The 24,543-nt window shown below is 36.7% G+C and overlaps 2 protein-coding genes across 2 annotated transcripts; one reads left to right on the forward strand and one right to left on the reverse strand.

The window, feature by feature from the left end:
- Positions 1-683: 683 nt before the first annotated feature.
- Positions 684-1,745, reverse strand: LOC108243518 (proline rich transmembrane protein 1B). The gene is made up of 2 exons (XM_017428987.3): positions 1,585-1,745; positions 684-1,187 (listed from the first exon to the last, which is right to left on the reverse strand). Exons 1-2 carry the CDS (start codon positions 1,696-1,698, stop codon positions 1,050-1,052), a joined length of 252 nt encoding a protein of 83 aa, XP_017284476.1. The 5' UTR covers positions 1,699-1,745; the 3' UTR covers positions 684-1,049.
- A 6,295-nt stretch (positions 1,746-8,040) lies between these two features.
- Positions 8,041-24,543, forward strand: ttc12 (tetratricopeptide repeat domain 12). Its single transcript, XM_025008775.2, has 21 exons — positions 8,041-8,185; positions 8,621-8,775; positions 9,025-9,046; positions 9,834-9,911; positions 10,000-10,121; positions 10,561-10,620; positions 11,071-11,142; positions 11,551-11,611; positions 12,005-12,193; positions 16,685-16,754; positions 17,746-17,834; positions 18,086-18,254; positions 18,674-18,769; positions 20,244-20,307; positions 20,394-20,528; positions 20,691-20,783; positions 21,013-21,081; positions 21,953-22,054; positions 22,268-22,367; positions 22,606-22,834; positions 24,294-24,543. The coding sequence occupies exons 1-21, from the start codon at positions 8,134-8,136 to the stop codon at positions 24,361-24,363; spliced, it is 2,097 nt and encodes a 698-aa protein (XP_024864543.1). The 5' UTR covers positions 8,041-8,133; the 3' UTR covers positions 24,364-24,543.

Genomic DNA, 24,543 nt, shown 5'->3' on the forward strand with positions numbered 1-24,543 from the left:
CAGTGTCATTCTTATTTTTGTTTATTTTTTTTATTAACATTATATAATTTCATCACATAGTCTAAATGCTGTGTAATATAGCAATCTTTCTGACAGAAATATGAGTTTAATTCAGCATTATTTATTATGTTTTCTCAGCTCATTATATTCAGGCTTGGTCAACAGAACGTACTGTGGCTGATCTGATTTATTAACAAGAGCTCAATACTAATTTAACTTGTTTGGCTGAACCTATTTTAAATTGCTTGCTTAAACAAACTAATAATGAATTTCTGAGGTTTAGTCAGTGTTAATTTTCAGTCAGACATTCTGTCACTCATTCAACAAAACAGGCTTAAGTTCTACAAAATACTTAAGTACTTAGGTTCACCATTTAGTGTTTTTTAGTGGATGGATGGATGGATGGATGAATGGATGGATGGATGGATTCATGGATGGATGGATGGATGGATGGATGGATGGATGGATAGATGGATGGATGGATGGATGGATGGATTCATGGATGGATGGATGGATGGATGGATGGATGGATGGATTCATGGATGGATGGATGAATGGATGAATGGATGGATGAATGGATGGATAAAGCCAGCCTGGTCGGGATAAATTTCCCTTAAAAGGTTCTTATTATATATTAAATATAAACAACTGAAAAAGAAGAAGACATATTAATGTCAACATTTTTTGATGGTCTTTTTTTTAACATTCCTTTCATTCCAATTGTGGTATTTGAAATAATTTTGTTCAATATGTTTTTTTGACATTCCATTTGATCTTAAACGACTCACAACACATTAATTTTTCTGTTTTTTATTATTTGCAATGAACAGCAAAACTAATAGACGTTCAACCTAATATAAATTTACATTTGAACTAATAAATACATTTAATCCAGATTCATAGATTTTCTTTGATAATCCTCTTGTAAAAGAGCACATAAATACTTGTAAACAAAGATGTACAGCCAAAACATTGTTTTCTGTAGTTTGGTTAGGTGGTTGAGAAGTTTAGTATTGCGGAGATTTTGGTGATTCTTCTGGCCAATGCCTTCAAATAGTTAGTGAGAGAGCGATGGAGGTGATGATCACAGCAAGTCCAATGACCAGTGCGGTGATGTTCAGGATCTTGGCTGTTCTTGATGCATCTTCAGCTGAATTGGTGTCTCCAACAGCATTAGCATTGGATACCTGAAAAAAGGAAAGGAAAGGTTCAAAGTTAGCAATATGTAGTGACAATTAGTTTAGTAAGAGTGTAAAAAATGTTTGACTGCAAAATGTACAAATGTTTCTTTGGATATGCTTGAACAAACTATACAGTATTCAAATATATGTTCCTCTGAACAAGTTAGTAATAAAATGTCACAAAAAACAACAACAATAAAACCTAGAATACTCTTTTATGCCTTGACACTAGTTTTTTATTTACAACAAAATACAAAAAAAAAATTATATATAAATTCAGTACTGTATCATATAATCATATAATGATTTGTCTTTTTAAAAAATCAAGTTGGGATCCTTTCATGGAACAAAGAGGAAAAAAAATAAGCAAATCAAGTTCTGATGTTTGAGAAAAGTTACACACCTTGCTAGAGTAGATGATGGCAGCGATCCCAAGAGGCAGACAGCAGCAGAATGTGCTGAAAATGGACCATCCAAGGTAGCTGGTGGCAAGAGGACGGTGCTGGCCTGCTTCCATAGTTCTGTAGTTCAGTAGATTCTGCAGTCAAGGTTTGCTGCTCAGTGTTTGCATTCAGTGGCTGATGAAGGACAGAATCATCATCCTTTTTATCCTCTGGAGCCTCCAGAGGTGTGGTCTAAAGGGTTGTGAATCACTGTCAAGTGGAATAGAATTACGGAAGCAATATCTTCACACTGTGACAAGGCTATAGAAAAAAAATCTCTGGGGCAGTAATAAAGGCTGATAAAGAACTCATAAAATTACTCACTTAGAAATCCCTTAAATAATAAACTTAAAACTGTGTCATTTTTGGGATATACATGATAAACGATAAACCAAGGGTGCGTCTGTGAAATCAAAGAAATCAAATATATATATGTTTGACTTATTGTATTCTTTTTGTATATTATGAGCAGCATTCATGTGCTGTTATGATAGCAATAAAATTCTATAAGCTACTTATGAAATTTCTTAATTTTGTTGTGTTTGTTAAACATATTTTGGTACAAATTCCTACTTAAAATAAAAAAAAGTCAAATTTCAATATCTTTATATTTTAACTTTACACGACATTGACTTGTGACCTGTCCAGGGTGTGCCCCGTCTCTCGCACAGTGACGGCTGGAGATAGATACCAGCTCCCCGTGACCCGGAAAGGAGAAGCGGGTGAAGAAAATGGATGGAAGGTTTAAACCTACTTGCGACCACTGTACCAACAATACCGGCATAAAACTTTAATCTATCTTTTTCCTTGTTTGCTATTTGTTTCCACTTTCATTTAAAACATATATGTGATTTTATGGAGCACTGATGTGTTCATGTAATTGCCTTTGTGTGTGTGTATGGTGGTCTGTCATATTAGCAAAATATCTTATGAACAAGTGGATGGATTTGAATAAAATTCCCAGAAAGTAATCACTAGATGTACATCTACAACACAAATCAAGATGGCTGGCACAGCTAATAGAAAAAACATGCCACAACTCTATCAGTTTTACTAATATTGAGCTAAATGTTGGTGTGTTAGTAGCTGGAAGTCATCCCCAACATATGCTCTGAGCACAGACAGATTGTGTGAAATCTTTGTTGAAACCCTTGACTTTACCTGTTGGAGTCTATCCTCTTTGTCTGTTAGCAAAATATCTCCTAAACGAATGTATGAGTTTTAAAGGGGGAAATGAAAAGTATTTTGAAGCTAACGTAAATCAAAAAAAAGTCATAAAATCTACTTGTTTTCAAAGTCTCTCATTTAAAAAAAAAAATAATAATCAAGAATCAACAAAATTCCTAGGGTCTCTTTGGCATTTTCCGTGATCACTCAGAAGTGTGATGTATCGAGAGCCATACAGGAACGTGAACAACACAGTAAATAGCAAATATGGACAGTGTGGGGGTAAAATTGTTCAGTGTGTTGCAATTAATTGTGTAACCACAACAGCTGTGTCATTCTTCAGCTTCCCAAAGAACTGAACGTTTGATGGATGTGGTCAGTTTAGCTGCTGGTGAAAATTACAACCTGAAGTCTGGACTGTGCAGTTAATGTGTTGAGGAGGACCACCTGAAATACAAACCTTCAACAGAAGAACCACCACCTCCTGCCCTCGGAAAGGTCTGGGGTTTCATCTTGTGAAATGTGAGGCTCGAGTTCCCAACAGCATCACTCCACCCCGCTCCACCACAATTTAAAAAAATTGTGTTTTCAAACCGGTACTCTTGTTAACAAAACCTGCTTCCATCTTCCCTGATAAACACTGTGACGGTAACCTCCTCAGTGTCCTACAGCGGTCTGCCTCAGCTGGCCACGGCTCCTTCTACATCACCAACCAAGGAGGTAATTCCGCCCACACAATCCCCCCCATTTTGGGATTTTGACACAAAAACTCTAAAAACAAGTGGTGTGTTTTATGATGGTTCTGAACTTAAAGAAAAACATGAAAACTCATTATTTTGATATTTTATTTCATTTCCCCTTTAATGAAACTCCCAGAAAGAATTTATTGGATGTACACCTACAACTGATTAACTTTTGGAGTCAATCCAATTTAAAAAAGGCTCATCAACCTTTCCCAACACATAAATGGCTCTAACTCAGTCAGTTTAACAGAGATTGAGCTAGAAATCGACGTGGAAGTAGTTGAGAGTCATTCCCAATACATACTTTGAGTGCTATCAGATCATGCAAGATCTTGCAATATCACATGTAGTCGTGCATGACGCGAGTTTCAAGATTTGACCAAACAAAACAGCTATAACTAACTTTTTTAACAGTAAACAGTCTTAGTCAAAATAAAATGCAGTTTTAATTTTAATCAGCTTTAATTGTTAACAATTTACTCCTTTTTGTAATTTAACTGATGTGGTTTTTTATTGTTTTGCTTTTTACAATTTCAATTTATTAGATTTATATCACATTTTGTGTTAAAAAATCTAAAGTTACATTAGATTTGCATAGCGATTTTCAGGTAGACACACATACAACCCATATTTACAGTCTTACAGAGTATGCTAATAATACTTTTGAACTTCTGCCAGACTTTGTAAAAAGTGTTAAAAGTTTTGATAAGCAACGACACAAATTTTCTGGAAACCCTGTTGCAACAAGGAGTCAAAGTACAAGGACGTTGTGTCACAAGAAACTGATCCTAACCCATGATTGAGTCAGACTTTTGTGCAGCTTTTATTGATCCACGTTACCGGCAGAGATGTTGCCAGTAAGATAGTGAGCACATGCAGCATACGTCCATCATAAAACACTTCCCGTATGAGAAACATTTGTTTTACCTCTCTTAATTCATTTATGGCCCTTGACAAGAATCAGAAGTATTTGTTCTCACTCGAACTAGTGTAAAACAGAGTACTTCCGTTTTCACTTCACATAAAGTTAGAAGTTGTAGCTTTTTTTTTTTTTTTGATTTATGAGACTGCCTGCTCACAATTAAGGTTTATGCCAAGCATCAGCTGCTTTTATGTCTTACTAAAAAGAGTTGGGAGAACAAAAAATTAAAAGCTTATTGCACGTCTTGTGACACTTACTGCTCTGATGCAAGAATAAAAAAAGAGCTTATCAGTCTGTGAGTTTAGTGGTGGAGTACTGTGCTGACCCAGAGAACCGACTCTGACGTGGTTTGCTGGAAAGGAATGGGCAATCTCATTTTTATAAAGAAGGGTGGATCTTTTTATGTGTGCAGTTAAATGTTTTATCAGTTTGGGTCGGCAGCTCCAAATCTGTTGAGCTTTAGTCTGCTTGGTAATCAGAATCATTGCAAGAATAACAAGCAGACTCTGTAAACAGAACCTTAAGGTTTAAAACAAAAGTTTTGTAAAAGTTTTGAACTTCCAGAGAGTAAAAGTCAGCAAGACACAGAAGGACACCAAACAAACTGCCATCGTAGACAATCCATCCCAAACAGAGACCTTGTACACCCGTGACTGCATCCAACCCGAACAATGCCGTCTTTCACCCCTCACAGGGAGGTAGAGAAGCCCTTGAAACTTCGGGTCAAATTGATAATGATAATAATACGAACGAAACTGCTACGAAGGATGAAGCTGAGAAGTTTTCAGCAAAACAAGAGGGTTTTGAATGGCACAAAACTCAAAGAGCTGATTGTAGACTCCAGGAAGAAACAGTCTGAAGTGCGTCCTCTTCATATAAATGGGGGCTGTGTGGAGCAGTTCTGAGACTTCCTGTGTGCAGAGCGAAACAGTGACCTTTCATCTACTGTGTAAGACAGTTCTCAGCAATGATCCTGTTGTTCCACGTTTTCTCCACTTCTTGATGACTGTCTTCGCTGTGTTCCATGGGACGCTGGGGACATTCTTTGGGACCTTCTTGTGACTGTCCCTTTTTTTAACAATGAGATCCTTTTGATGCTCAGTGAGAAAAAGCTGCTAGGACGGCTGAACTTTCTCTCAGGTTGATCAGGGTCACTTTAATGGACGTCAGGTGTGTTCCCAGCAAAACGGAAGGCTGTAAATGTTAGTTTGAGAGTCCACGCACGTGTGCAACCAGTGTATTGAATGTTTTTATTATCGCCCTCAACACGTTCTCTAAGCATGATATTTTGCAACATCTCATGAGTTTGTGCCAAACTTTATATTATGGTTTGACCAATTCAGCTACAACAAAAGACAATCCTCATCTAAAACTCTAGCAGCAAGGTAAGATTAGCTGCGTTTTTATTACTACGTTACTTGTCTGCTCAAAGTTTACTTTAATGAAGGTTTTGGAGTAATCCCATCTCACTTCCAGTTATTTTAAAAGTAATTCTTCATTAGTTTTTTGTTTTTATTCTATATTGTATATTCGACACAAAAATCCAAACATTAGCTTGCTGTTTGTTTTGAAAGTTGGTTTTAGCTTGAGAGACATCTTTTGCCAACAGAAGTGATGAGTAGATGTGTTGTGCGAAGGCAGAACATTTAATCAGCAGCAGCGGCATGCTGTCAGTATCTGACGTCCTCTGAGACTTTACACTGTGACATCCGAAGCAGCTTGTATCAGGCCACACAAAAGCCCTTATCAGTAATCTGCTGAACAAAATAAATCATACAGCTTTCTTTGTGTTCATTCCTAATATGCAAGGACAAAGTTTCCAAGCTACTACCATTATTCTGACACACAATGCATCAACAACAGCTGGGCTCTGCATTGAATTTATTTTGAAAACAATTAGCTGCTACCGGCATAATTTGTTTTTCCATATGATATTGATCAGATGTTCTGGTCAAAGTTTTTAAATTTACAGAATAAAAAAAAACAACCTGCTGTACTTTACAAAAAGGAAACGACAGAAATTGTATTTTCTGTGAAAATGCAGCATTAATGCTGAGTGCCGAATGACTTTGCTGAAAACTGTTGAAGAAGCTAAAACTGAATACAGGTGAAAACTAGCAAAACAGAACAAATATTCACAAAACAGTACATCTAAGCTAAAATTAGCAAACTGTAGCTTAAAGCTAAAATTAGCAAACTGTAGCTAAAAGATAAAAGTAGCAAACTGTAGTGAAAAGTTAAAAACAAAAAAATTCTAGCTAAAATTTAAAAGTAGCAAAATGGTAGCTAAAATAAAAAAAAAGCAAAACAATAGTTAAAATCTAAATGCTAAGTAGTTTCTGTACTTAGAAGTTTACCATTTTTGAGTTTGCTGCCATGTCAGCCTTTTGTTTTTGTTTGTTCCTTAATAAAAGTATTTTAGTACTTCAAGCTCCTCATGTTGCCTGTGTTCAGGGTCTGACTTTCAACCACCCAGCCTGATAAATAACTAAATTTGCTTTATTGCTGTTTTTTGATTACTTGTCTATTATGTGGAAAAAAATCTTAGTTTAGCAGCTCAAAATAAAACAAATATAAAACATAAATGTTACAGACAGTGGAAACTGCAAGTGTGTCAGGTCGTAGCTTCACAATGTTGCCATAATTATAACATATTTCTAACAGTTTTAGCTGTTAATGACTATTTCTGTTTACTGTAGGATAAATCAAAATTGCACAATTTAATTCATTCAGCTTTTAAATTAAGATTCACTCTTGATAGTTACATTTAGAGCAGTGTAAAATTATTCATCACCTTTTAAAGTTTGTATATAATTACCCCATAGCTTTACACATGCAGGTGCAGTTTAAATTGACTGTTTCTGGTTTCAAAAAGTAATCTGAGATGACTGTATGACTTCTTTTTAAGAAGTGACCTTCCACTCTCACTCCTTCCCGAATTTATGGCGCCTCTCGTTGTTCATTTATGTGAAAATAAAAGCTAAATGGGTTTTCCTCTGCTTTTAGTTTGTGATGTGATTTTACCACAAGGAGGCAGTAGAGAGCTGAAATAGAGCTCCTGTACCGTGTCGGATGATCTCATATTAAAATGGTGTCACTTTAAAAGCAGGTTCACTGAAGTGTTGAGAGAGGATAAACTATTTGTCCCTGCCTCACTTATTTCACGAACAGCCATGGATGCGCATTGCTAATGTGCCTGGGAATGGGGCAATTTAAAGTTGAATGAGTAATCTATCCAGAAGTAATAGCCGAAATATTACGAATTATTTCCATTTTAAAAAGAGTACATTCGACTTTTTTTTCTTCTTGATTTTAATTAAGGCCGAGATAGCTGTGTTCAAATGTTCCCATGACCAGACACAACACACACGCACACAAAGTAAACTTTTGTGACACAAGCTCATATGATATATCAGCAAATAAGCGGGGTTTGTATTTTACCTATTGGTAGCTACACTTTTACTCATATCAAATACTAAAACTACAAATAGTGTGCAGCTCCACATTTTCATTAAAGTTAACGAGTGACCGTGAAAGCATCACGTCACCATGGTAACCGGACGCTGACTGAATGCTTACTGAACTAGCATAAAACACACTTCCGTAGCTACAGAAATAATAAAAACGGGCTTTTTTGGTTTGTTTGTTTCGTTTTTTCGCTTTTTCGCAAACTCGTGATGGATAATACTGAGGACCTTGACACCTTTTTGAGAAATGTTGACAAAATAAGTAAGCAATGTGGCTGAATTATTGGTATGCTATCTCCTTTAGGTACTGGAGTTAAGAGCAGGACGAACAAGCTAATGCTATCAGCTAAAATAATTGAAAAAACAAAGTCTAAAATATGTAAATGCTTTTTTTGTTTTGTTTTGTTTTTGTCTTTTGTTATTTGTACCTTGCTCAGCTTAAAAAAAGTAGATTACTTATAAAATGTGCTTAACCCTATGCAATTTGCATTTTAGAAATGTAATATAAACACGTACAGATAGTAAACACTGATATATTTTGAAGTAGATGAAGTTTTACTGTATGATGCATGTATAAACTGTAACTTCATGCAAAGTATCACATGTACTTTTTATTTATTTGGTTAATTTTACAATATATGTAATTCTTTGTGCAAGAGTTAAAACTGCAGGAACATAATTTCTTTTTTCCCCTCAGGTCAGTTAGTGGAAGATTTGCGGTCCTCAGATGTTGAAGTGCAGGAAAAAGCTGTGGCAAAGGCCGATTGCTACATCGCTGCCTTGGATGAATCCTGCAGGACAAAAGTCAACAAGACAACAGTCAACACAAATCCACCAGTCCAACCTTCCTTGGTAAAACATGCACAAAAAGTCAACAGCGCACAGTTGTACTCTTGCTTTCTGTCTGTCTCAGTTTTTGTCATTGTCTGTGTGTCTCTTTGTGTCTTTCTCTGTCTTACCACCATTGTCCCTCAAGCATGTACACGCCACCAACAACGTCTTGTTGTGTTAAATTGTCTGCCTTGTCACATCCTGTTTTATATGGACAAAAGACTTGTTTGTTTACATTCTCTTGATTCTATTTTTTTTTTTTTTTTACAGAGTCCACAGAATGAAAGTCCAGGTGAGCTACAACAAAAATAACAGCATTGATAGGTTTTCTTTAGCATGTTAATGCTGTGTGTGATAAAGAAAAGGTTCAGCTTAAATATGTAAAAAACAAGTGCAAACTGAGGTGGAAAACAATTATGTTTAATTAAGTTGTCATAGATGCCATGAACAATAAGCGTGTGACATTCAGTCATACGCTTATTAAAAGTATTTTGATGGTTTATTTCAAAACTTCTCACAATGTGTAGTAAAAGACTAAGAAATATTTAGGCCACAAATGTGCTACAGCACAGAGAAAAAAGACAAATAAAAACAGCTCCAAGATAACGTGCAGTGTATTTTTATATACTGACAGCCTTTATAGACTCAGTAAAGCAAAAGTCATCAATAACAGTAAAGCTGAAAATATCTAAATTTTTCACACCTCTACCTGTGATTTCACTCTAAATTGAAATGAACGTCCCTTACACTGAACTCATAAGGAAGAAAAACAGTCCCAACCCTTGAGGCTGCGCAGCCAGCAAGAGTTTTTATATAACCTTTTTCACAATGTCTCTGTGTGAATATTTTAGCATAAAAACCTACGCTGACTAAACATTTTAATTTGGTGTGTTCAAAAAAATAGTAATCACACTGTCAGTGTTGGGTTACACATTATCTGAATGATAATAAATAGAATTTATTCATCTTGAAATGCATACACTTGCTGTGAACTTCTTTATACCAAATAATAAATAGCTTTACCCTTTGAAGCTTCTTTTTTGTGTGTTTTTAAAGGTTTCTTTTTTTTTCTCTATCAGAGAATTTTATGAAGATTATGGAGAAAGACGCTGAGGACCGCAGAATAAAGAAAATGGCTAAAGTGAAAAAGGCGACCGGTACGCAAGTATTGATGGAGCTGCTATTGTCGTTGCTTTCTTGAACTTGCGATAAAGCTTTTTCAAATGTTGCACCGTGTCACCGCAGCTCTCAAAGACAAGGGGAATGAGGCTTATGCTGAAGGAGACTATGAAACTGCAGTGAAGTTTTACAGCGAAGGTTTGGCTGAACTGAAGGACATGCAGCCTCTCTACACCAACCGAGCACAAGTAAATAACTTCAGCCTTGGTTTTACAGCTTTCTTCTGTACTAAGAGCAAAGAAACAAACAAAAAAAGACAATATAGTTCTACGAGTTGATCTCGTTCTCCAATATCTAAGGCAAACATGACAAATAATTCCTCGCTCTTCAAATAAAACAGCAGCGTACTGGCGCTTCTGCTTTTAAAACCTGTGACTAAACTCTCACATTTGTGTGATATACTAATTTAACACTTGGTTGTCAAGTTTCCTCGATGGATGTTAATTTTAGCATCCCTGTCGACACATGCACTTACTTGTAAAATCTATTTCCTTCACCGAGACTGAACAACTTTAAACTGCTGTCTGTTGTGTGTTATTAACAAACAACACCAGAACTTCTAATAGCTTTTCTCATATCCTGTCAGTCTCTTTTTGACGCCGGTGTTCAATTTTTAAACCTGTCTAGGCCTACATCAAGCTGAAAAGATATAAGGAGGCTATTGATGACTGTGAATGGGCCTTGAAGGTAAGGTCTGGTCATAACTTCAGACTTCTAATGCTTTGGCCTTTACAAACTTGTGATTACAACCAGTTTGGAAACCTCCTTTGCTTAAAATGTTTTTTTTTTTTTTATATATAAAATACAAATGTGCTTAATAGCATACATTTGTAATCTTAGTTTCCAGTTCTTTTCAAATGAGCACATGTGAGAGCGATGTCTTTAAATAGAAAAGTTTCGTCTAATTTTGCAAATGACAAATATGCTCTATATTATTCAAATTATTTTATATAATCATATCGGTGCGGCACAGATGAAGCTTTTTGAAGTGTGGCATGCCTGAGATGTTGAGACTGAATATATCATTCTCACACTAGTACTGTTATCATTGTCGAAACATGAATTTGTTATTATGTAGATGTGCTTCTGATGAATTGCTTTGAGTAATACACTTCCATGATCATTTGCTCCATTCAGTGTAATGAGAGATGCATAAAGGCGTACCTACACATGGGCAAAGCATACCACGGATTGAAGAAATATAATGAGGTTTGTATAATTGCATCTCATTATATCTAATCACACCTTCTCATTTCAATAGTTGCTCTGCAGACAGCAATATATAACATTTCTATATACCCATGATGAACACAAGGCTACATTGTACTAGTGGCATGGCTTAAATATAAATAAGGTTAATTAGGATTCATTACCAATCACAGTCATGTTTCATGTAAAGAACTTCTGGACCAATCTTAATTATATAAATCTTTAAAACATGCTGTCAAAAGTAGATCAATCCCTTGAATACAAAATAGCCTCATATCTAACATTAATATCTGTAGTAAAAAGAGTTTTCAATTTTTTACTATTTTTTTCCCCATTATGGATTTGGTAGAAATCAGTGCAGTGCATTATAAAAGCACTGATGAAAAAATATGTTTTATTTTTTTTTAGGCAAAAAAGTGCTTCGAAAAGATACAGGAAATTGAACCTGGGAAGAAGAGCATGGTGAAAGGTAGGGATGGGGTTTCACGACTTATGTGAGGAAAAGTTGAATGACCTTAAGGTTTAAGCAGAAGTCAATTGGACTTCTTCTGATTCTTAAAGCTATTTCACCTCTCCTCCAAGAGTCTTATGCAGGTCTGAGGTTTAGGTGCAAGTTGGCTGTAAAAATAAACTAAAGGCTACGGGAAATGTGTATGACATCTGTGTCTGTATTGGACATACTAATATTATATTATTTAAAAACTATATCCAGTTAATGTCAGGGTGGCAGCTACTTGTTGCTCAGCCAATTGGTAAATGGATAAATCTTTACAAATTTTATGCTGCATTTACACTTTCACATAAGGAATCAGCTATCTTTATTCTTTTTTTTGTCTTTTCTGCCTCATTTTCAACTTTGCAGAATACCTGGACCTGGTAGCTGTAGAGGAGGAGAGAGAAAGTCAGGAAATGAATGCGAGGCAAGAATTTGTAAAAGGAAAAACGAAGGCCACAGCAGTGCCTCAGCTGCTGGAGAAGCTGTCGAGGACGAGCCAGGTGCCCCTCGATTACTGTGGAGGATTGGAACTCCTGTCACAAGCAGCAACTGACTGTGAGTTTTCTTTTGGAAAACTTTTGACCAGTTTTGATTCATTTTTTCAACCGCTGAGTTTAATTTGCCTTGATTAATTTACATTGCTGGTTTAGTCTTTTTGATATTTTTATGCCTAAAAGATCTACTTTTAGGCAAGGATAGTAAAGGCAAAAAGAGACTTAACTACAGTTGTGAAGTGACCAAAATGAATACGTTTGGCTCTTTATGAAGTGAAGCAGTGCTTAAAAAGCAATTCTTGTCATTTTCTGTGACAATAGAAGGGAGACTACACTCAGCACTGTAGTATAATATAACCGCACCATGGCCAAAAACAGCACAACAGTGGAAATACTCTTGCACAGTGAGCCAGTTTTCAAATATGCCAAAGAGTCTTTGGGGGCAACACATTGAACTCCATGTTACCTTAGTCAGTATTCAGTGTGAAAGTGCATGTGTAAATTGTTAAACGTGCAATGTAAAAGGGCTCTGAGTGGTCAACAGGAATAGAAAGCTGTATATAAATGCAGTCCACTTACCATTTAACAATCTCTCTGCTGTGTTAGTCAGAGTTAGAGGTCAGACTCAAACAGTCGTGACACAAAACAGCCAGACCTCAACAGAGCAGCCAGGTTTACTTCATGGTACTGATGAGGCTGTTACAGCTTGATGGAAAGAAATCAGCGCCAGTGCAGAAAATTCCAGAGGTGACAGTGTTGGCACAACTATAATGGCACTGACAAGCAGAACACTTCCATCTACAACCAAGTTCCTCCTCAGAAAGTGTTTTCAGCAACATGCCCATGTTCCTCACTGAAGCCTAAAAATGTTCATAGCATAGTGTTCTTGGACAAGAACCTTTAAGTGTTGCGGTTGGCTGAGTGTCTACAAAGTGTAGGTGGAATTTACAAGTTATTTTTAATTAGTATTGTAGCATTTTGTCCTACTGTGCTGGGCATTTTTTTCTTTCTAGTAAAGATCAGCTTATCCGGGACTTTGCAGAGTCTGCTGATCATTGAAACCTGCAGGTGTGATTCGATCTGTAATCTGTGAGCAGTATCAAACACATCAGCTATTCCAACTAAATGTTCTTATTGGGGATGACAGAAACACCTTAAAGCCCCCTGTAACTGTCCTGAGTCCAATTTCACCAAACATCAGTGATAAAAGTAATCTATCCCATAATCTCAGTGGTGTATCTGCACTTAACCCTGTCAGTGTTAAAGGTGTCAATTAAATGTTGTTTATTGATTCTGTAGATTTATGATGGACCTGAGGTCCTCTATGCTGGTAGGAGCACAGCAAAATTCTAGGATCGATCCTTTTGTACAGTATTTTTCAGTGAAAGGTTTTGTTTTCAGGAAACACAAAATCTTTAATGTTAGTTTGAACAAATTAGTTTAATTGATTGTCACTCTGTGGATTATTTTCTTTAGTCTGCTTGTTTGCTCTGTAAAGGGTCATAAAATTTAGAATATTTAATCAGTCTTTTCTAAATATCAAGACGACGTTCTCAGATGTTGTGTTCTGACAACAACTCAGATGTATTCCTTCAAAGTTGAAGAGCAGACAGGCACAAAAACACTTGGAACTGGAATAAAGCAATTGATTTTAAAAGAATAAAGAAGCCAGGAAAGCGTTCAACTTGACTAAGAAAAAGGATCCACTCTGTAGCTGACGTTAAAGCACCACCAACCCCGATCGGGGTCACACAGAGCTGCTACTTATCTCCAACCGTGAACAGGCAAGAGGTGGGGTACAGGCTGGTCGCCAGTCCATCCCAAAACCAACACACAACAACATGAAATGAACAGCTGATTTGGCAAAATATTCCGTCATACAGCTTGACACAAAAAATAATTTACATTTTATAATAAGAACACAAGGTGAAACCGCCTTATATGACAAATTTGAAGACCATGCAGGGTTTTAACACCTTCATAATATCATCATAATACCTAAGTCTGGTAAATGCATTATGAACATGAATCAGGTTTTGTGAATATCTATGAATGTTGTCATGAAAACTCATTTACCTGGCGGTAATAGAACGTGTCAGTGTGTCATATATTTCTGAGCATAGTCGTGCCTCTTATTAAAAAAACGAGATAGTATTTCTAGCAAACCATGAATCATTTCTGTTTCACTGTCACCAGAGCACAAGTCTGAACTTTGCACAGTCAGAACATCTGACAGACACACGAGCTTTGAGCCACATTTCAGAAGAACAAACCCTGTAATTGAAATAAGCAACAACTCTGTCCAATCTTTTCTGCAAAGTACATTTTTTCATTAGGCAAAATCTAAAACAACAACAACAGCAATCACCCCCCACACCCACACACACACACACATACACACACACACACAACGCAGGATGGTAGCATACTACAGCTGCAACTTTCTTTTCACAGTAGACGATACGTTGTAGACAGAGTCAACACCTCAAGATAAAGATCCTTTTTTTTTCCAGAATTGATTACAACTATGCTAATCGCTTTAAATGCAATCAAACACTCTCCAGTAAGAAGCCAATCAATGTTTTTTTTTTTTTTGGTAACACATTCCGTTGAACAAAGTTAGGAGAAGCAAAATAACATTTAAAAGCACTCTCATCCAGTAGCAGTATGTTTTACACCCACAGCATGTTTAACATGCCGGTATAGAAATATGACATTCTCACTCAACAGAACGGATCCTGTGCTTCGGTGTTTTAACTCAGTGGGTTTACTGTGTGGTTACACACACCATGTCTCTCTCCATCACAGTTGGGTAAAAATGTCAAGAAGAGATTGGATTAGTCGAGGATTATCAGCTCAATTTCTTTATGAATTCAATGAACAGAGTTTGCCGTTAATGTTAAGAGTTTGCTGTTTTTTTAAAAAAAATGTGTTGTGTGAAGGATTTATGAAGTATTTTTTGTTGTTACATAGTGTCTCTTTCCATCAAAACAAACATAACACAGCCCATTCTGTGACACGGTGTTAAATACAGATAATTTTGCATGGACGACAAACCATGTTGCAGCATTTTCTGTGCAACTAACTGTCTGTTGTAAAAAGATCATGCTGTTTGAACATTTGCAAAAGTGTTTAATTATTTTTTTGCATTGCAAATGATATAATGAACTCTAACACAAATTATAGCTACAGTCTTAGGCATTTTAAATAGTTCCTAAGTGTCATAAAAAGTGCTTGTATGGTTACACCGTGTTGTTAAGGAGGGTTTTCATGCTCATCTTATGCACTCTCCTTCAAATAACACGACACTGGAATTTCTTCACCAAGTTGTCTTTGGTGTTTGAGAAGGTGTCAGTGTATCACCTGCTATTTCACCTGCTGATATTTTTGTGAAATGTTTTTGACAGCCGCATGGTAGGGTAGCGTAGCACTATTGTCTCGCAGCAAGAACGTCACAGATTTGCATCTCGACTGAGAACTTTCTGTGTGGAATTTGCATGTTCTCCTCATGCATGTGTAAGTTTTGTGCCAAGTACTCCGGCTTCCCTCCACGGTTCAGAAAGCTACACGTTAGGTTAGTCTGAGATTGTAAATTGACCATAGATGTGTGTGATAGTTTGTTTGGTGTGCCTTTATGTTGGCTCTTAATGGGCTGGGGACCCGTTCAGGATGTACCTCACCGCTTGCTCGTTGATTGCTGGGATGAAAATCAGTGAGCCAGAGATGAGCGTGTGTTTGACCCAACAAATGACTTTGAAAGTCCACCCTGGCGATTATTGTTCATGCCAAAAGGCAGAAACTGCAGCTTTTACAGAACTATTTGAAAAAGGTACCACTCATTATAAATAATGGACCTCTCAGAGGTATTATTTTGTTATTTCAATCTAAAGTTGTAATTTAGGTAGTCCTTACATGCTCTGTGTGACTAATGCTCCTTTACAAGCTTTGTAAAACCTCTTTTTCTTTAGATCTTTGAAAACATTGACAAGGCTGATGAAATTAATGAAACAAAGATAAAAAGCTTACCACTCAATAAACCAAAAATCTATAAGAATCCTGCATACATCCTGCAGAACCTTGTATCACTGCAATATAACATATTTTTTTGTTAGCTTTCTTATTTCAAATGGTAGATATTTCTTATGAGTTCTCTTTTACTTCTTCTAGATAAACAAAAGTGCCATGTCAAATTGTGTTAATCCTCATCCCACAGTGCCATTCAACAGGAAAGGGCAAGACTTATATAACAAAACTGCAAGAATCTCAGCAGGGTTGACATTACAAGCTTTCTCCTCTGAAAGTACCCTTTCACATCCTTACTCTACTTTCTGCAATCTGTGTTTCCGGGTTTATTAGAAGAAGGAAAAAAAGAGCTCTCCTTACTGTACCTTACAGGCTCAGCTTAATTTATTTGTTCTCCTTGTGCCCTTGATGGTAAACCAGCAAGCGAGGCAAGCTAAGCGTGGAGAAGAGTTGTTTGTGAAGCCTCTCCGCTACCGAGCAATGAATAGGTTTCTGTCTTCTTGCACTATCTGCTGTTCTCCTCTAACAGGTACAGGACAGACTCTCTTCAGACTGAACAATGGCTTCAGTATCATCAGCAACAATGACGCGGTGACGAGGTAAGGAGACCAGAGGGAGAGGCAGCAGTCAGCCCTCGGTGGAGCTTTGACAGATGAACCCCGAAACAGGGCCACACAGAGATGATGATGGCCTAAACTAGAGAGATCATTCACTGCCCCCTTTTTCTCCTTCTGTCCAGCTGTTTGTGTAATAGCCCCAAAAATAAAAGATGATCGCACTAGAGATAGAGACAGAGTGCTGCAGTGAGCAATGACCCCGTGTTGTGTCCTGGAAAGTGGGAGTGTTTCGTACAAGATAAAAATTAGTCCTCCCTTCTGTCAGATCACGAAGGATATTATTAACTCGTCACATCCTTGGTGTCATTAATAGCACTGTCATGAATCAAGTTGGAACACAGTCTTCGGGAAGTTTAGCACTGTCAGAGTGCAATGAAAGTGCAGCCTAAGCTCAATAAAAATAGCCAGTGCAGACGCTAATGTTAGGGAGACACATCAACCAAAATAAAGAAGGCCACTGTCTATGTTGCCCTTTCTGATCACAATCTAAAAGTTCTTTTACAATATATGTGCTCTTGAAAACCATACAAAAACCCCCTAAATTTGTCATTTTGATTGTCAGTGTTCAAGGAAAAAGTCTTAAATGTAATAGTATAACATAAAGTGGTTGTTCAGATCTTTTGAAGTTTGTTACATTTAATATTTTACCTGTTGTTGATAGCTCTTTGAACAACTTCAGTTTGGAGAAATACAGTTTTACCCTAACCAAAAGTGTGTCCAAGACCAAAGGACATTCTGGTCATTTTCAGACAACTATTATTTAGAAGCCTTTCAAGCGTTATGCTGATAGTTTTCTTCGTCTTTGGTATTATTTGTAACAAATATTTCATCATAAAATAAATATTAGAAAATATGTTGAAATAGGTTACATGTTGAGGCAGTAGGTTTAGGTTTTTTCCAAGCCTAATTTTGATATATGATTATTGACACAATATATTGTGAATCATAATTTAGAGTTTATGTTTTTCAACAGCTGTTTGTTGCAGAAAACAAATGAGCAGGAAAGCCACGAGTTGTGTGCTTCTGTTCTAAAATTATGGACGATTGTTTGTTGGGAAAATGGTGAGTAGACAAGTCCTTGTTCATGCATCTGTTTGTTCTCAATGATATATCAAATTATGTAGAAAAAAGGAAGAGATAACAAGTATCATCTTTTAGTGCTCATCCCATCAGAGTCGATCTTGAATTTACACAAGTTAAACTGCTGTTTTTACTACTTATGATAAATCAAACATTTATAGGTCATCCCCTAGGAAGGTAACTGTGTGTGCAACTCATTCTTTATAAATAATCTGTTTTTGCTTTGGTTTCAGATGAAAACCAGAGAATGCTGATGACGTGTCCAGTCATGACATGGTCTCTCGTTCAGCTGGTAACATCAGAGCATCCTGCTGTTAGGAAAGAATGTCTAGGATTACTGTGTTTGTACTCTAAAACATCACATGGCAGACGTTTGGCCACTGACAACCTAAATTTGCACATGTAAGACATTTTTTCTATGTTGACAGCAGAAAATAACTGGCTGCAAGAGCAGGAACAGCATTCTGTGTCTGCCAAACCAAAACACCTTGGCAGCAAAATCAATGTATAGAATTTAGACAGCAAACATTTATTAATAGTTTAGAAAGTTTTCTGATGTTGGGAGATAATCTTTTGCTATCTGTGCTTTTATAATTGAACGTTTTTTTTTTTTTTTTTCGGGGGTGGAGAAATAAGAAAGAATTGGTTGAACTTTGGTCTTAATTTGGCATTTTGGGAACTTAATGTTTATCAAATATACCCTGGCAGTGAGTGGAAAGCCTTGAAAAACTAATTTTACATATTTTGGATAAAATTTGATTTGATTTTCTTTTCATTTGTTTTTTTCTCTTGCATTTCCCTCCATCCTTATCTCTTTAAAGGTTAGTAAGGAACCTCATGCTGTGCATTTCAGAACCAAAGCAGCAGCAGGAGAAAATGGCAGTCTTCGTTTTGGAGAACCTTGCAGCAGAAGATGGGTAATAATGCCAGTGCTATACAACTAAACGACATTCTCTAAAATTGATCTATCGCATGTAAAATGTGGTAATTTTATTTCAGGATAAGACAATCCATAGATCCGCTGCAGAATTTAATAAAAAAAACTCTACTGTCTTCCTATACTTAATGTCTGTAAATGATGAAAGCACATCACATCAGGAAAGGTCTCCAGAGAAACACAGTGTGTGGCATCTTTAATAAATCAACTATCCAGGTGTTAATGTCACACAAAGACAGAGGGCATTCTCAACTTGTTTCCCTCTCTGGCACCTCCTGAAAATAGACATGAAAAGACACATCAGGCTCTCAACACACAGCAGGAAATAAGTTGAGGTGTCAAGCAGTGAAATTGGTGAATCAATTTTCCTTGTCTGTAGCTCAGAGTGTTATTATAAATGTGGTACATCCTATAGAGATTTCCTGCTTATTGTGGAGGCTGAGCTGGGGCCAATGTTGGGCTTTCATTGATGTTTCTGTTTTGGTATAACAAATAATACAAAAGCGGTGCACATTGATTTCATTTCACAGAAATCTATCATTGTAAAACATTCATTAAATGCGTAGAAATTTTTCACATAGATGTTCATACAGCACAGAACACTATGAATATATGACATAAAGCATACTTAACATTGATTATGTATGGTTCCAACAACAGAGTTATATAAGCTGCCTCTTACTGTCTTCAAAGTGGAATGAATGAGTCTTGTATGATGCAAACATTACATGGATTTATAAGGTCTTTTCATGTAAGGAGGGAGACCACATAGTTCTTTTAACCAGGGCTTTGATGAATTATGTTTTTTTTCTATAAAATTATTACTTGCTGCTGAAGTTCTTTACTTTGTTCCTGCTGAGCTGTGAATATTTCAAACACAGGGTTAAATTTGATGTTACGTCTTATTGAGGCAACATCTTTTTAAGGGGAGAAAAGTATGTTAAACTCTACATGCGTGCTGCTTTTTCATAACAAAACAAAGTGTAGAGCATTCAATCAATACATGTACAGTATGCACATGGTTTTGTTAACATGCCTCCACCTTAATGACGTTGTTACGCTCTGTGGGTTTTTGCTGCATTTTGGAACTCAAACTGTTAAAATGTCCATTTTATTGCCGTAGTGGTAACATCTGTAAACTCTGAAATCCTGACTTTTGACTAGAAAACACAGAACGTCTGTTTTTCTTGTTGAGGAACTTGGCAAGGTTATCAACCCCAACTTCGCTTATAACCCCAGCTCATCAAATGAACGTTACCATTCTGAATTTAATAACATGTAGGTGTTTTAATTAGAATGTGCTCTGCAATGTGTAAACGAAAATATAAATGGAATATCCTTTCTGCAATCCATGTGAGCAGAATAATAATTGTAGTATTCTATTTAGAATATGATCTGAATATTGCTTTAAAAAAATGAAGCATTTGTTATGGGAGTGTTTTCTTTTCTTGCAGGTTTTGCATTCAGCTAAGAGATGTGTTGAAAGATTGTGCTGTTGTGCCTTTTACGACAATGCTGGTAAAATAATTCCCATAAACACAAAAGTTACGTTCATATGTATTGTTTAGACAAAAAAAAGACACTTTTTTTGTTCCATTTTTCAGGGAAATATCAACAAATCTAATCAACAAGTCCTTCCGTCTCTGATATCTGCTTTCGGCCGTTTGGCTCGAGATGATGTCATTCGTCAAAACCTTTCTCACAATCAAGAATGTTGGAACGCTTTTCTGATTGCCATTGTAAGCACAGTTGCAGACCTGATTCTTTCTTTGGAGAAGTGTAAATTGCTGTTCATTGTGTTGAGCTCAGATGCCGAGAAAAAAAATGTAACACTTCATTGAAGTGTTAACACGTTGGTTTTTAAGTCATTTCAGAACACGGTGTCTTTTTTTTCCCTACAGAAACAATGCAGTGCATCTGAATACACAGAGATCCTGCACCGTTTACTTGGCCTGATTATCAACCTTTCAACAATCAGCTCTCCAGCAATGCAGGCAATAAAGAAGTGGTTATACCTCAACATGTTACGAGTCTTGTAATAAAAACAACATTTGAGTTAATGGTCGATATTTATGTAGAAAGTGGTAAATTTTGTTTGTGTGCGAAAATCCATTGATGTAGGAGAGCAGGAGTCCCGCTGTATGTGATTCATGAGGTGTGATTTCAATTATTTTGAGCTGCAGAGTGTCTGAAAATTAACTTGGCCACTTTTATTTTTTAAAGGAGCATGCTGTTTCACTGTGCGAGTGCTGTTTAGACCTGCTGAAGAATGCTGATGGAGGAATTGTAACTGTAAGAAAAACTTAGCATAAGCATTTTTCACCAGCGTTTAGATATTAACCTCAGTACCCCAAATAGGTCCAAAATAACCCCAAATGTGTTACTTTGCTCTCTGCAACCCTGATGTAAGAATAAAAGATGAAGCAAAGGTGTCCCACATATACGCTGTCACCTCACTACATACTCTCTGTTTACCTTTTCTTTTTGATTGAAAGTAAAGGTTAATTAAAGAAAGAAAAGTATTTCATTTTTCTTTGTGTATACATTAAGGAGATAGCTTTGTTGAAGCGAGACTGAAAAGCATGCATGCATGCAGGAGATAAGGAGTGTCAGAAACTACAGACTCATTTGAAAACATCACATTGACAACTGAACACTATTCAACGATGTGTTAACCCTGCCAGGGGCTGCAGGACAAGCTTATTACTGTCTTATTCTGTCAGTCTTATTTTCTTAAGAAGGCAGATGGATGACTTTGTCAAGTTGCGCAGGATTTACCTTAACAAATGTGACAGACATGAAGCAAGATTATCATCTTATCGAAGCTGGGACTGATTGCTCTTTGCACTCAAGACTTTTTTTTAATAGAATAAAAAAATAGTCATAAAAATGAGAATATGGCAAAAAAAAAGTAAGACTAATTTGCATGTGACTGCTTCTATTATGTCCTAATTTTTGAGTCATTTATCCACGAATGTAGTTTATGCACCCAAATTTATACTTCATAGTGTGAGACAATGCCATGACATTGGATGCTTCAACATTTTTTATGTTTGTTCTTTCCGTTTTGTTTTGAACAGGTGTCTGTGCTATTCCCCCCGTCTGTCTTCTTCTTCCATTGGTTCTTTTTCGAATGCTAACACCCCTCTTCTTTATCCTCCAGAGAGCCACAGGTGTGCTGAGCTCTGTCCTCCCTCAGTCCTCTGAAGCTGTTCAGCATGTTACTCAAAGGAAAGTCATTCAGACCATGTGCTGGCTGCTGAAGGTTGTGGATCTGTATATAGCTAAATGTCATTTCTTCTTAGAAAAAAACGTTAAAATATTGTGCAGATTGATCAAGATGAGATGAAAATATATTTATCAAACAAGTTTTTTGTCAGGGCCTTTGAGTTCTGATTAAAAGTTTGTATTCAGAAAAGAAAAAATCCTTCTTGTTTAATGTCATGTTCCTTTTTTTTTGTTTTGCTTGTCTATCCAGGGAAAAGGTCAGACCGCCACCAAGTACGCCATTAAGACAATGACAGTTTGCACCGCTGCCAGTGACTTTGCACGGGAGGAGCTGCTGAAGTCTGATGAAAGTGAGAAATGATTGACAGGCTAGCATTAACAAGCTCCTTCATTAGACTGTGAATACTATGTGGACAATGACCTCTGATACAGAATTTAAATAAAGTGTATAGGTGTGTGTGTCTAGATTGAAATCTTCAGTATATTTACTATTCAGTTTATCTGATTTTCATGTCATTATATGAATTTCTTCATACAGTAGAATCATGTTCATTCTCCGTATGTTTGCTGTTCTTCTCTTCCACACAGAACTGTCCATTTTACGTAATTTGCTGAATTCCAGCTGCGATGACATGATTTCGGGAAATGCAGCTCTGTGCTTAGCCCATTGCTTCCAACTGGAAGGAGTTGCCACCCGCCTGCTGGGCACTGATATTGTGCTGCTACTGCTACGGCTCGCTGCAGAGGACTCTAAGAAGACAGCTGTGCAGCAAAATGCAGCGATTGCCCTTGGGAAGCTGTGCCAGTCTGAGCCCAGGTGCCCTCTCTACTTTAACGATAACCACAAGTTAGTTACATGTTTGAAACTAGCCTTGAGCACTGCTGAATTTGACAAACTGAGTCTTAAAAAGGCTTAAAACATAATATATGACCCAAAATAATCAATATAGGCTTGAGTTCTGTTTATAAGACACTCATAAGTCTCCCATATTTACAGGTGGGAATACCACACACCACCACATGCACAAATCACAGTGTTTGTCTGGTCTTTAATTTAGCAAAAGAATGGCAGTATAGCTATTTGTGTAATGTGATAATATGTCAGGATTTTTTACCAGGCTTTAAGGTCTTGAATGGCTGGTGAAACCCATGGTCTGCATAACCAAGAACGTTTGTTATGAGTCTCTAATTAAAGTTCTCAGAATCTTTAATTTCCTTTGTGAGTTGGAGGTCAAAGGTGTTAAAAATTTCACAAAACAAATAGCAATAAAAGATATCTCAATCCAGAAAGGCTGATGTCAGTAATAGCAAACAAAATAAGCTAAAAATAAAAGGAAATCCACTCTGTTTGACTCAAATGTCAGTGAGTAAAAGAGCATGAGTCTTTAACAGAGCTTTAAAATTGTCCACGCTCTATTCAGTTCTTGTAGGAACGAGTAACTTATTCCAGAAATTAAATGCAGCAACAGCAAAGTCACTGTCACCTCAACTTTTATGTTTGGATCTTGGAACATTTAAAAGCATCTGGTTGTTTGACCTCAGTATTTTAGATGAACTATGTTGAACAAGTCTAATCTCAAAAACGTTACAGTGATTCATGCTGATGCTACTTATACATCTTTACATCGTATCAGTTTTGCATTTCACTGTTACTATTTACATAGATTCCTCTTTAACCTTGGACTAGTTGTTAACTCATCAATCCGGTCAGAATAAAACTGTTTCTCTAAACCGAGGTTGTTCAAAAAGGTATCTATAACAGTCAAGGTAATAATTATCTATACCAAATATAATATGAGTTATTGTCCTAGATGATCAGTGAGCAGCAGTGCTACACTTGACAGTGTATGATTGTCGTCACAGTCTTGTGACCAAATATCCTGGGACAATGCTGCTATATTGGACCGCCAGTGACCTCCTGCTTCACCATGCAGTGTCCCACTTCAACACAATTTTTATTTTTTTTTCTGAGTCTTCGTGCAGTAAAATGTTGTTAATTGGAGGCTCGGGGACAGCCAGTGTCATGTTTGATCGTCTCGTTCTAGAGCAACACTTTAGAACAGTCATTACCCATCCCAGATGTCCGTCACTGAGTAATAAATGCCTCAATCTGATGTAGGTGTCCTCACTGAAGGACTTACTGTACATGAAGCTCCAGGGAGAAAAGCTTTGCTCTAACTTTGTTGAGGCTCTTTCTGTTTTGAAGGTTATACACATGTCTCCGTTGTCTCTGTTCTCATATTTATGTATTTATTGTTTTTCTTTTTCACTTTCAGACATATACATAAACTACGGGAACTACACGGCCTTGAGATCCTTCATTCCTGTGCAAGGTTTATGTCCTAAACATGTAAAGTTAATATTTGGATCTGGTTTTTTTTTAGAATCGTGACATAAATCTTACAATTGTTCTTAAGAAAGGCTGGAGTTTTCTGATTAAAATGCCCATCATTGAATAATTGACTTTTTTTGTAACTTCTTCAAACATTTATGGTTTTGTTTTGAAGAAGCCTAGAGTTTGACTTG

The sequence above is a fragment of the Kryptolebias marmoratus genome, linkage group LG2 (genome assembly GCF_001649575.2).
Source record: "Kryptolebias marmoratus isolate JLee-2015 linkage group LG2, ASM164957v2, whole genome shotgun sequence".
Lineage (NCBI taxonomy): Eukaryota > Metazoa > Chordata > Actinopteri > Cyprinodontiformes > Rivulidae > Kryptolebias > Kryptolebias marmoratus.